Here is a 17,081-nt window from a genome sequence, read left to right on the forward strand (position 1 = left end):
TGTCATTGCATAGTTTCCATGGTAGATGGTCACGTTTCTAACTAGATAGTTTAATTCCAAACAAGCCGTGGTTCCAATACATTCAAGCTTAATTTCGTGGATTAGGCCTTGCAGCTGTACTCAGAAGTATACTTAAAAGACTGATCCTTTAACAGGGAATAGATGGTGGTGTCATTGTCTTTAAGAGAGGACAGATGTATAAGCCACAGCAGGTTTGGAAAGATCTGGAAGAAAACTTGGGGCCTCGTGCATTTAAACCTGACACCTATCCCAGTGTGCCATATGTTCAGAGTGTCAGAGCAGTCCTTCGTAAACAAACTGTCCTTAGACACAGAGTCGGTTTCTATACTGAATAGTAACCTGAAATATCAGTAGGCATCGTCTGCCTTTGCAATCAGCTAGGCTCTAATTCAGGGCTTCACAGTTTGGTGACACCTCAGCTTTTCGGGCAAAAAACTTCGTGGGTGTCAGAGAGATTCTCTGTCCCCATGTTCCATACCCTTCTACCTTTACCCCAAGCCTCTCGTTCTGAAGGTCAAATCACTCACGTGTCAGGGTGTTCTCCATAAGCTTCTAGGAACAGCAGCCCATGCACGAGTCTTTTTTCTTACTCTCACCTCTCCTGGGTCACACACACTGGTTTTCAAAAATAGGATTGTTCATCCTCTGTGAGTTATCAAATAAATGCACATTGTACGTATGTACAGTTACACATCCACATAAGCAAATTGTGTGTGTGTGAGTATGTGCGCACACACACACGTATAAAACTTCAGAGGCTGCTTTTGTCTTTTGCGGTGTCCCTTGCACAGAGGACTTGAATGACAGACTTTGCTGTGGTGATTAAAGGGAGCTCTTCTCCACTTCTGGTCCCAGAGAAATGTTTTTCAAGGCCACTCACTAAGAGTCAGATCAAGCTCTAAAGCAGATGACAGCATTGGGATTGGCTGGCAATTGGAAATGGCAAGAAGGGTCCATCCATTTTTCATGAGGTTATAATTAACACACTGTCTGCCTCCCACAGGGTCAACCTTTGGGAATGAAGACCAGCCGGTTCTGAAGGCAGCTCTGCCTTCCAAAGACACACCCAAGGGGGCCAGCCGGGCGGCCCCTCCAGCAACCCCCAGTGTGACAACACCCCGCAGGAGTTTGCTTCCGGCACCAAAATCCACATCTACACCCGCTGGTAAGACTGTGTGACCTGGAGAAGCTCCACAGTGGAGTGCCTTTTCTACATAAAAGAGTCTTTTCAAAGCACCCCCACCCCCTGTACATCAGTTACTTAGATGGTATGACAGATGAGTGTTAAATGTCATTTAAATTAATAACAACAATATACCACGATTTTCAAGGTACTTTCTTACGCAACTGTCACTCCTCCCCAGCTGGTAACCCATTGAATCATGTAGTTTGATTGCAAGGGAAAAAAAAAAGAAACTATTTTAGGGCAGGTTGGCATTTGGTTCTGGAGTCCCACGTTGATGAAATCACTGGAAGGACTAAGGACCAAGCTTCCAACTTCACCTCCAGGGGTGAGTCATGGAACCCCACACGAGCTGCGGGCTCTACAGGGATCTGGGAGTTCTGTTCCACACCTCTGGCTCCAGGCTCATACCCCCAGAGCTGGGATCCAAGGAGCAGCAGCTACCCGAGAAAGACTCCAGAAACAAGCTGTTTCTGCTGGATCCAGGCCAGCAGAAGGGATGCCCTGCCCCTCCACACCCATGAAGCTAGTGACCTGAAGCAGGGCCGTCAGCTGGTGCCAAGGCGTAACCAGTGAAGGTGCTTGTCGAGGCAGCCTACATGTGGCCCCCATCTCACCCATCTCGGGGGGTGCCCGAGCTTACAATTCTGAGCCATCCACCTTCTTGCACGGTAAGAAAGTACACAAAGAAGAAGGGAAGACGTATGCTGAGCCCTAATCCACTGTAAAAGGCCTATCCCTATTGGTATCTAGTCTTCCATATTTTTCTTCTATCCTCAAATATTCACATACAGCATACACATACGGGCTTATGGGAGGTTCTAAAACTGAGGATTTATTATCCCCACTTTTCTACATGTTGCTTTCCTTATTCAAAGAGTACATTATAGAAACCCCTTCAAATCATGGCATGGCTCATTCTTTTCAGTGGCTGCCTGGTGTGGATATAACATGATGTTTCAACCATTCCCCACTGCGGAATGTAACTCTGTAACTAGCTTGCTTTGCCCCTGTGAACATGCTGCAGCAAACGGCCTTGAACGAGAGGCGTTCTTTCTGCGGGACTGATTCCTGGGAATGGATGGCTGTGTTTGATGCATTGATAGGTATCGCTAGATTCTTTCTCAGAGTTGTTGCAGTGGTTTACATGTCCACCCATCTCCCTGTAAGGAATAGTTGTGATCCCTTTGTCCATCTGATGGGAATAGAATACTACCTCAATGTTCATTTAATTTGCATTTCCCTGACCACGAGACTCTCTGGAGCCCCTTGCTCTAGGATGCAGTAACACCTTGGAACCCTCTTAGGTAAGACTTAAATTGCTTAATTTGTTCTCTCTCTGCGGAAGGAAAGCTTCTGGAGGCCAGGGACCATGTCTGTGTTGCTTTAGCCCCGTATCCCCGCTGCCTGCCACAGTGATCTATAGTGATCCTTAACATCTACTCGTTAAGGGTTGAATACACCAACCAATGCATGTATGAATGCCACATGGCGTTTGAATCTTTCAGTTCCAGGGTACTAACAGTTTGGCCTTAGTTTCAATAGAAAACAATTAGGCAAGTTTAAGGGAAGTTAAAATAAGATGTGGAATCAACCCTATAGGCAAGTTTCTCTAATTTTCGTGTTTTAGAATCATCTGTCAGGCTTGTTAGACCATGGATTAGTGGGCCTTATCCCCAGAGTATCTCATTCAGTAATTAATAATAATAATTAATATTATATATATATACATAATGTCCCTATTGTTTAGGAAAAAGGTAGTCTACTGTACATACTTTTCTTTACCTTGCTTTTATCAAGTAATGATAGGCCCTCAAAAATCACCTTCTAGTAGTACACATTTTCCCATTCAGTAGATCTGGGATGGAGCCCGAGAATTTGCATTTCTAAATGAATTCCCAGGTGATGCTACTCCTACTGATCTAGGGGTCATATTTTGTGAACCACTGTTGTAGAAAAATAGGCTAGGAATTTGGGCAGTTGTTCTTAGAAAAAGCCACGTGAAAAGATAATGTAGGGATGCCTGGGTGGCTCAGTCAGCTAAGCATCTGCCTTCCATTCTGGTCATGATCTCAGAGTCCTGGGATCGAGCCCCATGTTGGGCTCCCTGCTCAGCGGGAAGTCTGCTTCTCCCAGCCTTTCTGCCCCCTCCCCTGCCTGTGCTCTTTCTCTCTCCTCTCAAATAAATGAAACTTAAAAAAAATAGAAAAGGTAATCTACTTCACTCATAATAAGAACAACGTAAAGTAAATCTACAGTGGGCTATAATATGTCACCTAGTAGAGCAAAATTCCAGAGGATTGAAAACATCTGCTGTTGGGAAGCTGCAGGGAAAGAGGCACCCTCATACATCACGGGTGGGATACAACCTAAGATGCAGCTTGTGCAGGGAATTTGGCATTATCTAATAAAATTGCATGAGCATTTTTGTTCTTTGACTTAGCAGTCCCACCTCTAGGAATCTTTTCCAAAAGTAGACTAGGAAAAATAAAGGGCACAAACAGTGCCTCGACTGTGATCTCTAAATACATTTCCCAGTAGAGGGAGACAGGGGTCCTTGAAGAAATGCCTGCTTCTGCGGGGACCTGTAGAGCATCTCTCCTTTCCAGAAAGCCAAGAAGAATTCAAAGACTGCTAGAGTTCTATCAAAAGGACTCAAGTGTTAAACCGAATAAGCTCCTACCAGTTTTTAAAAAAAAAAGTTTGAGTAGCAATAAGATAACAGCTGCAGCAGATTAATATTCACCAAGATATATGTATATCCACAGGGCATAATGATACAAAAGATAGGCAGAAACTCGTCACTTTGGAGAATGCTTAGAAACCACCTGTTATTTTTGAAAGCTGGTAGATGAGGAAAATAATAGAACATTTCAATTTCTGCTCGGTCTGTACCTCAAGACAACCAAATAGTTAATGAAGGGAAGTTTCTCTTATAAAAGTATTCTGGTTAACAAGATGGGATTGCATATCTTTTCACAGCTGCTAGTGAATCAGGGGTGAAGGCAATTAAAGATACAATTGAAAGATACAACTGGGTGTTATAAACTGTACTGATGAAAATCTATACATTGTGAATTAGTTTTGGGGGCAAAATGAATCTGAACTAACTTCTAGGTCTAAATACTAATTTACTGGAAAAAACGAGGGCAGAGAAGCATATTAATTAGCACCATGGAAATCGAATTAGCAGCCCCTGACGGTGGAAAATGTGATAGGACAAAACAACTGATTTACCCAACAACAAAAATTGTAAAAAACAAGAAGCAAGAAACGAGTTGGGGGGTAAAAAGAGTCGGAGGGGGAATGCAAAGTATGGATCTTATTTTGCATCCCAGTTCAAATAAACACGCCCAAAAAACTTTGTTTGAAGATAACTGAGGAAATGTAAATCTACGGCTAGTATTTTAAGCATGATATAGTAATTGTGTTTTGTTTTTTTTTAAGTCGTATTTTAGACATTCACACATGAAATGGTAGGCTCCCTGAGATTTACTCTGAAGTAATTCAGGGTGATGGCAGGTGGAGTGAGCGTGTTTACAGAACATGAAACAACACTGTATATTACACATTGTTGAAGCTGATCAATAAATACATGAAACTGACTAGACTAGCATCTCTACTTTAGTATATACTGAAGGTATTATGTAATAATATAGCAAAATGTGTTGAAAGAGTGGTTGTTTTAGCTGAAGTCCAATTACATGGAAATCAGATATGTCAGGTGTGGAGGAGAGAAAGAAAGGAAGCGACAGCATTGAGGCCCATAAAATTTCATTAATTTTTTAAATATTTCAGCCACATGAGAGATTTTTGAAAGCCATGTGATTTTGATAACAGGAATTCTCTTTTACTTTGTATTACTTTATAAATACACTTTAATGTACTAAATCTAATTTTGTCCTTAAAACTCTGAGAGGTAGGAAGAAAAGTATTATTTTACAAGTTACAGATAAGCAAACCAAGACTCAGGACATGAAACAATAAATTGGTAAAAGAAAAATTTTATCGCTGAATTTTAGCTTTGCATTTATTGCATTGGTTTGGATGTCTAAGTTAAATAAAATCTAGTTTTGGAAACAAAATCAGCTTTCACATTGCCTTGTGTCATAGGCTCCTTAAAAAGCAGAAGGTGGGCATACAGATTACAATTAAATCCCAAATAATTGGATTTGTTGGGACTGCAAGGGGTTTGGGTTTCTTAATTACTTAGATAATGCCAACCCTTGTTTTAACCCATGTTATTGGAAACATTTCTAACCTACAGTGTTTTGCTTCTTTCCCTTGGTGATTCCAGGCTAATGATGGCAGAGCTCTTCTATCTTTAGGGCATCTGCTTAATTACTGTCACCCACAATTGTAGATACAACCCGTACCCACAATAGAACATACCCGGAGAGTACCTGGGCTGTAGTCTTCAACCTAGATTTCTGATGTGAGCTTTTTTTTGTGAGTGACTTTTTTCTGGTTCTTTCATTCAAGAAACATCAAAGTGCTTATTTTAAGCCGTAGGGTGACTCAGATTCAGGGATAATTAAAATGGTTCTAGTTTTTAAGAAGCTCTCAATAAGGTAAACAATTATGAACTAATAAATAGAGTGACAGCAAGAGATCATAATCTTATCAGTAGGATTCCAGTTAATTCTAGCAGACCAAGAATTCATAGTAAAATGGATTAAGAACCATGACCTGAAAAAGTTTAAATTAAATATAATAGATTTTTATTATTTATTCATGTAATCACTTTCCATTTGTTATTTCTTTAATCATTTTCTAATTTACTTATAATTTAACTGCTTTCTAACTTCAGAAAAGATCCAATGTAGCATTCAGTAAAGGGCACAGAATAACACAGATTCAAGGATGAAACTCCAATTAATTAAAAAAGAAAGTCCTGATAAAACTAGGCCTAGAATTTCCTGACTACAAGAGCAAAAGAAGAAACAGTATGGGATGAAAAAATACAGGGTGGGGGGATCATGTCACTTCTTCAGAAGAGAGAAACTTATTTCTTGGTTCAGATTTTTAAGATTTTCAGAGTTCTTTCTGTGAATTAAAAAATGTATATGTTGAACAACATAGTGACAACTTTGTCTTAAACATAGTTATTCTGACAATAAAATAATTAAAAAGTAGTTTTAAAATTTTGGAATAGGGAAAGCGTTTCTAAACATGATATGAAACCTGGAGGGAGACCTGTGTGGCTCATTTGGTTAAGTGTCAGCCTTCAGCTTGGGTCATGATCCCAGGGTCCTGGAATCAAGTCCCTCATTGAGCGCCTTGCTCAGAGCGGAGGCTGCTTCTCCCTCTACCCACTGCTCCCCCTACTTGTGCTCACTACACACTTGCTGTCTCTGACAAATAAGTAAAATCTTAAAAAAAGAAAGAAAGAAAGAAAACAAACCTAGAAATGTTTAAAAACTTAAAGATTTAACTATGTAAAAACTTAATTGTTTGTAAAATTATTTCAATAATTACTTCTACAATGAAAGGCATCATGGAATTAAGAGAAACTGAATGAAAATGTTGCAAGAAAGTGTTACTTGAAAACAAATAGGAAAAATACTACTCAATTGGAAAAAATAGGTAGAAGATATGAAGGGCCGTTCACATAGTAGAAGTACAAAATAATAGCCATTAACATATCAAACGATGTTCAAAAGCATTAGTAACTAAATACATTTAGTGGGTTTTTTTTTTTAGTGACATACCATCATTTTCATTTGGATTAGAAAAAATTAAAAAGGTTTATTATAACCAGCATTAATAAAAATATGGCAAATGAACACTATAGTAGCATTAATAGGAATATAAATTTGTATAAGCTTTTAAAGGGCAGTTTGTCATCCATGAAGATTTAAGTGTATGTAATGTGTAACCCAATGCTTATACTTCTGGGAATCTCTCACATGGAAATTCTTGCTTAGGCAGCAATGATGTAAGTATAGGCACTTTTTTTGCAATTTCGATTATAATACTAAAAAATTGGAAACAATCTAAATATTTGTCAGTATCAAAATATTTAAATAAGCTATGATACATAAACTCACTACATTGTTATGTAATCTTTCGACAGAATGAGATAGTTCTATATGGAAAGATGTCCATAGTACATTGTTAAAGGAAAAAAAGCTGCAGAAAATCCCTTTTTTGCCAAACCCAAACTAAAAATAGATCTTTTTCATCTATGCCTTTTTTGCGTATTTATAGAAAAGGTGTAGAAAATATCATTTAAGTAGTTAACAGCTATTAACAGAGTGGTATCCAACAAAGGAGAAGTTGTAATAAGAAAATTTTCATTTTTCGGTTTTAATCTTCTTTCCATATTGTTAGAACTTTTCCATACATGTGTTTCATTTGGCACTGAAATATATAAAAATAACTCAGTAAAAATAGGATAATAATTTGCTCTGAGGAGAAAGCATGAAGAATACAGAAAAAGGAAGCAATAAACTATTTCATAACTTCATTGTCCATGAATAGCTTCTAATATATATGAGCATAGTTCCTTCTAGTCTTTTTCTGTACAGGTAGGGAAATTTTTCATACTTAGATTGAAGCTTTATATATAGTTCTGGATCTTGCTTTTTTTCAGGTAACTTTATATCCCAAGCATTTTGCAATGTCATGACAAATATATGAAAATGCTGCTTTTAGTGATATTACAAAAACTTTATATTGATTTACCCTAATTTGTAGAACTTTTATCTCCTGTTCATTTAAATTGTTTTCAGTGTTTCAGTATCATGAAACAATTAATTGCAATAAACTGATTTTGCAAAAACACATTTTGTTGGGTTTGTCAGGAGCCCCGCGGGCTTGATGATTTCCTAGACGTACTCACTGGACCCAGAGTTTGCTTTATTTCTTGTTACAATTTGTAGCAGTGAAAGGATCCAGAGAAGAAAGAAAGACAGAAGGAAGGAAGCAAGGAAGGAAGGAAGGAAGGAAGGAAGGAAGGAAAGAAAAGAAGGGAGGGGAGGGGTGGGGAAAGGAGAGAAGAAAAAGCAAAGGGAGAAAATTCATGGGGCAAAGTTCAGAAGAAACCAGACACAAGCTTCCAAGAATCCTTTCAGTGGCATATCACAGATGTGTTTAATTGCTCCCACAGTGATGTGTAATAGCATAACACCTGAGCCTGATTGTACAGGGTTTTTATTATGGGTCAGTCACAGAGATGTGCCACCTGCTGAATGTATAAACCATCTAGGCAAACTGGTAGAGTGTGACTCAAGTCTTCATGAAGGCTTAGAGAACACTTTATCAGTCAGAACATTCCAAAGGCTCAGCTTGCAGGAGCTGGCCAGGGGCCAGTCTATTAAAACAGGCCCTTCCTGGCCATCTGTACCCCAATGTTTATTGCAGCAATGGCTACGGTCGCCAAACTGTGGAAAGAACCAAGATGCCCTTCAACGGATGAATGGATAAGGAAGATGTGGTCCATATACACTATGGAGTATTATGCCTCCATCAGAAAGGATGAATACCCAACTTTTGTAGCAACATGGACGGGACTGGAAGAGATTATGCTGAGCGAAATACGTCAAGCAGAGAGAGTCAAGTATCATATGGTCTCACTTATTTGTGGAGCATAACAAAGAACATGGAGGACATGGGGAGATGGAGAGGAGAGGGAGTTGAGGGAAACTGGAAGGGGAGATGAACCATGAGAGACTATGGACTCTGAAAAACAACCAGAGGGTTTTGAAGGGGCGGGGGGGTGGGAGGTTGACAAACCGGTGGTGGGTAATAGGGAGGGCACGTACTGCATGGAGCACTGGGTGTGATGCCAAAATAATGAACACTGTTACGCTGTAAATAAACAATTAAAAAAAAAAACAACAAAAAACAGGCCCTTCCTGAGAATGGACAGTGTTTGAGCAGTCCAAGCCTGCTACATGAACCCATTCCCTTGCATGCGTGTTCTTATGATAGGTTCCTAAAAGTGGGAATACTGAGTCACACTGGAATATGGCTTTACACATGACATATTTTGACTAGTAGCTATTTCTTATAGCCATAAGTCAATTAAATCAATGATACAATATTAAATAGGAATTGTTTGAAGCGATTTTTTAAATTGAAGCTAAAATAATATGATCTAGGAGTGCCTTTATGGAATCTTCCTCAATAAGCAAGAGTTTGGAGAAGCCATAGAAGGAAATGGTTAGCATATGCATAATCTGGCTCTCCCAAGGGAGAGTTGTCTCGGTTTAATTTATGAGGGCAAGGAAATGGACATTGGTTTTAAGTGCAGTATTCTGTTGCTGATTGGAAGGATGCAGAATGTTTCAGATACCAAGCATATAAGTAACAAAATTGTTTTTTTAAGTCCTTTTTTTTTTCCTTTTGTTCCTTTTTAAAGATCTATTTATCAAGCATCCTCTATGTACCATGCAGGATGGTTAGGGGTGGATATACTCTGCCTCACTTAATTCTAGAGGTAACTGAGGTTTGAAACATTAAATAGCCACCTCCCACCCACGGTCATATAGCTTCTGTATAGTAGAGTGGGAATCAGGCTAGGTCTGTCTGACTTTGAAACCTGCATACTTAACCTCTGTGCCATGCTCCTTACATAGTCTTACTCCAGTGGAGGCCAGTTAATCACATTTATTGAAATAACTACCATTGAAAATTACATCATAGAGACTTGAGTTCTTCTTTGTAGGACAATGCTAGTGACCTCCCACAGAGTTTCTCAGACCTGCTACAATAATTCTTTTTTTTTTTCTTAAGATTTTATTTATTTGACAGAGAGAGACAGTGAGAGAGGGAACACAAGCAGGGGGATTGGGAGAGCGAGAAGCAGGCTTCTGTCGAGCAGGGAGCCCGATGCGGGGCTCGACCTGAGGACCTTGGGATCATGACCTGAACTGAAGGCAGACACTTAACAACTGAGCCACCTAGGCAACCCTGCTCCAGTAATTCTATGGTCTACCCATGCCCTTCCTTCCCTGGGTTTTCAGACACAGGCTGTGAGCTAGTGCGCTGTATTAAATATGGTTGGAGCTGTAAAATATGACCCACTCCCATAATATTGTCTTCCTGTTAAGTTAATCATGATCATTACCTCATAGACATCAGTGCAATGACAACAGCAAGTTGTAGATTGAATGCTCATGATTTAAAAAAAAAAAAAAAGTACTGAATATCCTGTCAATGGGTGTGCAAAAGGAAGGTTCCTGAGAGTTTTAGAAATGTAGCCTTGGTCTTTCAATAGTCCTTTTTTCCTCAAAATTCTCATGAAATGTTTTTCTGTGGTTCATTTCAAATACGAAACTCAACAGTGCCTTGATCCCTATAATTTTACATCAATAACTTCACTCGTTGACTCTTCAAACTGGTTTGCAATTGTTGTAGCAAAGAGGAAAATACTTCCAGTTGAAAATATTGATCTGAAGATCGATTATTTCTTGGTCAATATGCATTCTGATTCTGTTGTTGACATGATATATTATAGAAAATAAAATTACTTTATTCAGCCTAAGGTATGGAAGGATTTCCTGTTGTTACGCAGAAAAGGAACAGTTGGTAGCTTGTTGTCTGAGGGAAAAAAAGTCTGGGAATACTGAGGCTGTTACTCTGCAAGCTACAGAAACTCCACTTGTATTATGAAAATCCCATTTTATGATTTTAAAAACAGATTGTTATTTCTTAATTAAATTCCACAAGTTTAAGTATTTCCAGGTAGACTATCATTTAAAAATCTAAGTATTTGGTCCACATTCTTATAGTGTGTGTTTACTGAGCCTTTGACGTGCATGTGGACCAGAGAGAGCTACTCACCCAGGTGCTCCCGCCATCCCTCCAGTCTGGCCAAATATTACTTCTCTTTTCTGAGCACATCTTAAATGAAGAGGTTGAGGAAGAGCTTGCTGAAATAAGATATTCTGCTTTAGGAAAAAAAACAGGGCAGGTGAAAGGATCACTTTAGCTGCTACTGGAATCTTAGTTCTAGAAGATTTGAGGATTGTTCTTACCGTAGCCTGTAATATATGCTCTTTTAAAAGAAGTAGCTCCAAGAACATGTTATTTTTCTGATAGTGAACGAGTCATGGCACCTCACAATATGGAAGCTCATGTTGACTCAGGACTATTCAGAAACCTCCCAGGAGTGGCCCCTGAAGGAGGCAAGTTCAAAGCAATTAAGCTGTGTTGGGCTCTTCAGTATAGACCATGTTATTGTATTGTGTTGACTGTTCTCCCTGAGGCTGAGTCTCCGTTGCAAATACAGCTTCAACATATTTGTCATTGTGAAGCCAACGGGGGAGCTGCAGTAGGTTGGGGATAGAGGAGAATAGAGCAGAGTAGAAGTGTTTATAAAGACTCTTTAATGGAGAAAAATAAAGACAATAAATTTGAGGCCATTCCTTTGCATGAGGTCACAGAGACAGAAAAACACCTTGGGGATGATGCACGGAATGTCTGGAAAGAGGAGCTGTCCGCTTCATCATTGCTGGGTGTCCTAGGAGGCCTGTTTGCTGCTCTTCCTGCTGGCAGTGGGAGGTTCCTAGCCCCTCACAGCCGGCCAAGAAGTGCTGTTAATCACAAGTCCTGACAGTGGCGTCAACTCAGTCATCTGGGGGGTGAGGACAGGCGGAATTTGGTTGGTGAGCATCTGCTCTCTCAACAAATATTTACTGAGCCCTTTCTTTGAGTTGAGTGCTGTGTTGGATACTTGGGGAAATCATGATGTATGAGACAGGCAGTCTTTGTCCCTGTGGATCTGAGGGTGTAAGAAAAAAACATAGAATCTGTACTTCCATGCTAAATTATTTAATTATACTTATGCTGTGAAAGGGGAATGAGTGTACAATGAAGGCATATATTATATGGATAACGTAGTGTGCTGAAAACACACAGACACACACCTAAAGGATCAGTAGAAGGTGCCAGACAGCAGTGGTGGGGAACAGCATTCCATGCAGGTGAAGCATAGCAATTTCATCTTTGTCAGTGTTAGGGTTCCTGAGGCGCACTCCCCTCAGAATCATGGACTAGGGCTGCTAACAATTAGAACTGAAATTGAAAAGCTATACACGCACCTTTCCCCCTGCACACCTCTTATGGAGGAATTTGCTGGCTGTGGTATAGTCAAAAGACCACATGAAGAAAAAATGACACAGCAAATTCGTAACTGCTTCAAAATCTCTGATTTAATTGCTGAGGTCACCTTGGATTTAATCATTATGCAAAAATTGTCCCTTAAGCGGTTCCTTGGGATGGTTTCATTTTTGTTGTTGTTGTTGTTGTTAGGGCACTTGGGTTTAGAACTCTTGATGACCTCACCCACTATTGACAGTTTAGTGGGCTAGAGTGTTGTTTACCAATTATAATTGATTAAATGCCATAGAATGATCCCATAAGGGGAAAGAAATATTTGTCTTCCTTGGCTGTCTTTCAAATTCCTTCATTAAAACAAGACTATTATAGGCGATTTGGGAAGCATTAGGGGACAACCCATAGTCCCAGAGGAGACTTTATAAAATGCCACGACTCACCTCGCTATTAAGCCACCCTGCGGGCTGGTGTGAAACCTTTTGTTTTGTGGTGGATGCTCAAAAGTAGGGCACAAAAACCCAACTTTCGTTTAAGAGTATACACACGTATCTAAAAGGTTACGCACCTGGTATTTTGGCCACTCTGCTTGTCAGCCTCGAAGAGCTGCGGGAGCTGGTCCAGCAGTAATGAATGCAAATGGTCTTTCAGAGCTGTGTTTTCCATTGTGATTTCTGACATTTATGTGTTTCACAACTCTGCCTTCTGTGCTTTAAATGCGTTGTTATGCAAATCGGTACCATGATGTCGTGCCATCTCTTAGCATGATGAACGTGGAACTTTTAATTCCATGTCAGTGTTTAAGACTTTCCATTTCTCTCTAGATTTGTGTATTCTACTGGCTAGCTTACATTGGTGAACTGCCTCATACTAATTATGATCTTCATGGGGAGTAGAAAAAAATGCAAATATAAGAAAGAGACAAATGCCAGTCATCATTTTCTAATATAACTAAAGAAAAATGGCATACTTCTTGGACATTAGAAAGTGTTCATTTTTAATCCATTAATCAGCATATTTGTATTGAAACTGCTTGGGGCCCCACACTTTACTAGTCAGTAATCACCAATCAGCCTGGCCCATAGGCATCTAAATCCCTCCTTATCACTCTCCCCAGTAGCTTTTCACCTTTCTAAACACAGAGTTTATCCTGTTTCTCCCCTGCTTAGGACCTTTGAGTGGGTCCCCCCTACTTCCAGGCACAGATCCAGACTCTGTGTGTAACCCAACTAACTTGACTTTGCTCCTCGGTGAGCTATAGGCAGAGACTACCCCAGGTGGAGTTGGGGCACAAAGTAAATTTTACTTGCAGCAAATGAGGTTGAGGGGAATAACTTACAAACCCATGACCCAAGTGGGGTGAGTGTGTTTCTTTTGTTTAGGGTTAGGATAAATATTTAGAAAGGGGAGTCTTGTTCTTGCATGTAGAGGTAGCCATAAGGTGGTACATGCATACTTAGGAAACACATCTATACGTGCATCATGTTATGTTAATGAGGCTTATACTCTTTCTTGGGTGGAGATTTTAATATTATAATGAGGCAGAGGTAACTGTCAGACACCCTGTGGTCCATCTGGCCACCAGTGGTTGAGGCCATGGGTGTAGGCCAGCCAGAGCTCTTCCCATTCATTCCCATTCCTCTAAAAGATAGGGTTAATGTTCCTCTGAAGAAGAAGGGGGAGGTCCATGGAGGTCTTACTGGTGACCATTTTAACCTCATTAATCCTATGGGGTATGGTGTCACTGGGCTTGGCACGGGCCCTTCCTGAGTGTGCCTGCCTAACACTTCAGCCTTCTTTCTTCCATGACACCACATTACACTGCTGTAATAAGCCAAAGTCCTTTATATCTCTGTGCTTTTGCTCATGCAAACTGTTCTCTCTATGATGCCTTTCTCCTTGCCCTGCTTCTCCCAATCACTTTCCAGACACCTGATTCTCATTCAAGATGACCATGTATTGATTGCTTAGCTATGATGAGTCCTTCACTAGCCTAAGTCTTGACCATCTTGATGACCACCACCATCATCATGAACATGATCTCTACAATTTATTGCCTAGTATTAAGAGACTCTGCCCTAATTGCTTTAAACTCATGCTCTTCCTGAACACAGGAGCAGTGCTGTGGAGTCTCTTTCCTCATTTCTTACAAATGATGAAAGGTGACTTTCCCGGTATCAGAGTTACTATGTAGCCAACTCAAGATTTTAGTTGAGGTCTTCCTCCAAAGCCTCTTCTTTTTCTAACATCCTACGTTCATTTATCTATTGGAAGATTGGTTGGTTAAATATGACCTTGATTAAGATGTAGGACTTTAGAATATATAATATCACAAGAAGATCAAGTGGAATTTCTCTTATGAAGGAAGCCATATTTGTTATATAAGGGCTTAGAGGAAAGATGAGACCCCAAGAAGCCTACATGTGGTTAGAACTATGCTTGTGTCAGATAAAAGAAAAGTAATTTGCTGGCAACCATGTGTCATCTCATTTATTTATGGCTTCCCTGAGGTTACCTGGGCCCCACATTGTAAGTGAGAAGCCAGTAATGGCCACCGGAGACAGGACTCTGAAATACAGAGTCCTCTGCCCCAGAAGAAACTCTGCCTCTTGAGCAGTCTACATGGCAGGAGAGAACTGGGGAAAGGATAGAGTTGAATTCCTGATTATTCAATATGTGCAACTTAAACCAACATCACAAAGTCATGCTGTGGATCCGAGCTGGGACAATGGGTTCAATATCATACAGGCCAAACCGAGGTGAGGCTCAATGATGAGCAACGATGATAATAACCATCAGCACTTGTTGAGTACTTACTGTATACTTAGCCATACCCGTCATCTCATTTCTCATATATAACCTATGATACACAGGTACTCTTCTTAATCCTATTTTCTAGATTAGGAAGCTAGAATAGAGAAATCAAGTAATTTGCCCAAAGCAACAAAACCATAGGTCAGGGTTGAATTCAAGCCTGGACAGCAGACTGCAAAGCTCTCACTTGCATCTGGTGCCCATTTTTGTAGCCCTGGCTCTAGGTAATTCTGACAGTGCATGGGCCCCCTCACATGGCAGCTGTGACCAACACCAACCACCAGAGGACAAGCCTGCTCTGGCTGCCAGCATGCAGCACGTTTTCGCACATGACCTGGGGCTGGGGGTGGAATTCTAGGACCTTTATTTGACATTTTAAAATTTGATCTTTTTTTTTTTTAACTGGCTATACCTCTTTAGGTTTTAAAAAGATGAAAGCTACCTTGGACATTTCTTTATCCATGTAATTTTTCCAGTGAATGGAACAACTTTATTAATAAACTGCAGTAAATTTCTATCATGTAGAATTTGGACAGCGGAGGAACTAGGGAATAAGCTCTGGAGTTAGATGCACATTCCGGTTGTGGTCACACTTCTAATAGCTATGTGACCTTGACTTAATGATTGAACCCTTCTGACCTTGGATATCTCACTGGAGAAAAGGGAATAATGGCAACCTCATTCACTAATGATTTCATACACCAGTACAGTGCTTATAATCTATAGGTTCTAGACAAATATCTGTAATAATTAAGGATTAACTTGTTAGTACTGTTAGTAAGTACTGTTTTTTGGGGTGCTTAAAAGTGCCTGGCATTATGGTAAACACTTTTAATGCACTCTACCATTGTATTCTTCCCTAATGTTGGAGGCTACGGTTATTACTTCCCATTTTACACCTGAGGAAACAAAGCTCAGAGAGTTTAAGAAACTTGCCTGAGGTCACACAACTAAGCAAACAGTAGAGCTGAGCATCAGGGCCCTAAACAAGATATGCTAATATAAAAAACAACCTCCTCCCCATTATGTCTTCTTCCTACTTCCAACTCCAACTTCTTTTTTTTTTCCAACTTCAAAATAATTTGTTGTAAGATTTTTAAATTTATTTGACAGAGAGAGAAATCACAAGCAGGCAGAGTCAGGCAGAGAGAGGAGGGGAAGCAGGCTCCCTGCTGAGCAGAGAGCCCGATGATGCAGGGCTCCATCCCAGGATCCTGAGATCATGACCCAAGCCGAAGGCAGAGGTTTAACCCACTGAGCCACCCAGATGCCCCTAAAATAACTGGTATTTTTAACCACATTTCCTGGTTTTTAGAATGTCTACGTCTCAATTATGAGTTAAGCTACCAAATTAGTAATAGTTTCCATTTGAAAAATTTTGTAGATGAATATTCTCATGAAAGATGATCATAACATATTAAGTTCTTTTTTAAAGGTTACAAAATTATATTGGAACTCGTATAAGTCAGTGCAAAACAAAGCAGGCAAAAAAGGAACAAAGGACTTGACCAATATTCCACAAAAGAAAAAAAGCAAATGTTCCATACATATCTGAAAAGGGTGTTGAACTGCATCGGTAACCAGGAGAATGCAGTTCAAATCACAGTGGGATGTACACACATCAGAACGGCAACCTTTTAAAATCTGACCTTCCCTAGGGTTGGTGAAGATGTAGTATGTGACAAGCTCCTCTTCAGTCTTGCCAGGAAACAGGGAAACAGATGTAGCCACTTTGGTAACTGTGGCATTGCCCTACGATGTTTGTACCTGACTTAAGAATTCTGTGTGTACGTCTATGAGAGATGCGTGCACACACACACACACACACACACACACACGTGTGCACACACGTATCAGGAGACACATGCAAATATGTTCAAAGGAGCGCTGCTTATAACTCAAACTTCCATCAGAACAAACAGCTACCCTGTGATATATGCACACCACGCATCACTGTTTTGCAGTGATCATGAATAGGGCTGTATGAATGTTACAATGTTCA

At 40.1% G+C, this 17,081-nt stretch overlaps 1 protein-coding gene across 2 annotated transcripts in view; it reads left to right on the forward strand.

Annotated features, from left to right (window-relative positions):
* The window catches only part of MTUS2 (microtubule associated scaffold protein 2), a 610,477-nt gene that overhangs the window by 423,913 nt on the left and 169,483 nt on the right, over positions 1-17,081 (forward strand). For both annotated transcript variants that reach the window (XM_045978371.1, XM_045978372.1), the window contains one exon: positions 1,025-1,186. In XM_045978371.1, coding sequence (XP_045834327.1) covers positions 1,025-1,186 — 162 coding nt within the window. The remainder of the gene's footprint in view (positions 1-1,024; positions 1,187-17,081) is intronic.

This window comes from Meles meles, chromosome 14 (genome assembly GCF_922984935.1).
Source record: "Meles meles chromosome 14, mMelMel3.1 paternal haplotype, whole genome shotgun sequence".
Taxonomy (NCBI): Eukaryota; Metazoa; Chordata; class Mammalia; order Carnivora; family Mustelidae; genus Meles; species Meles meles.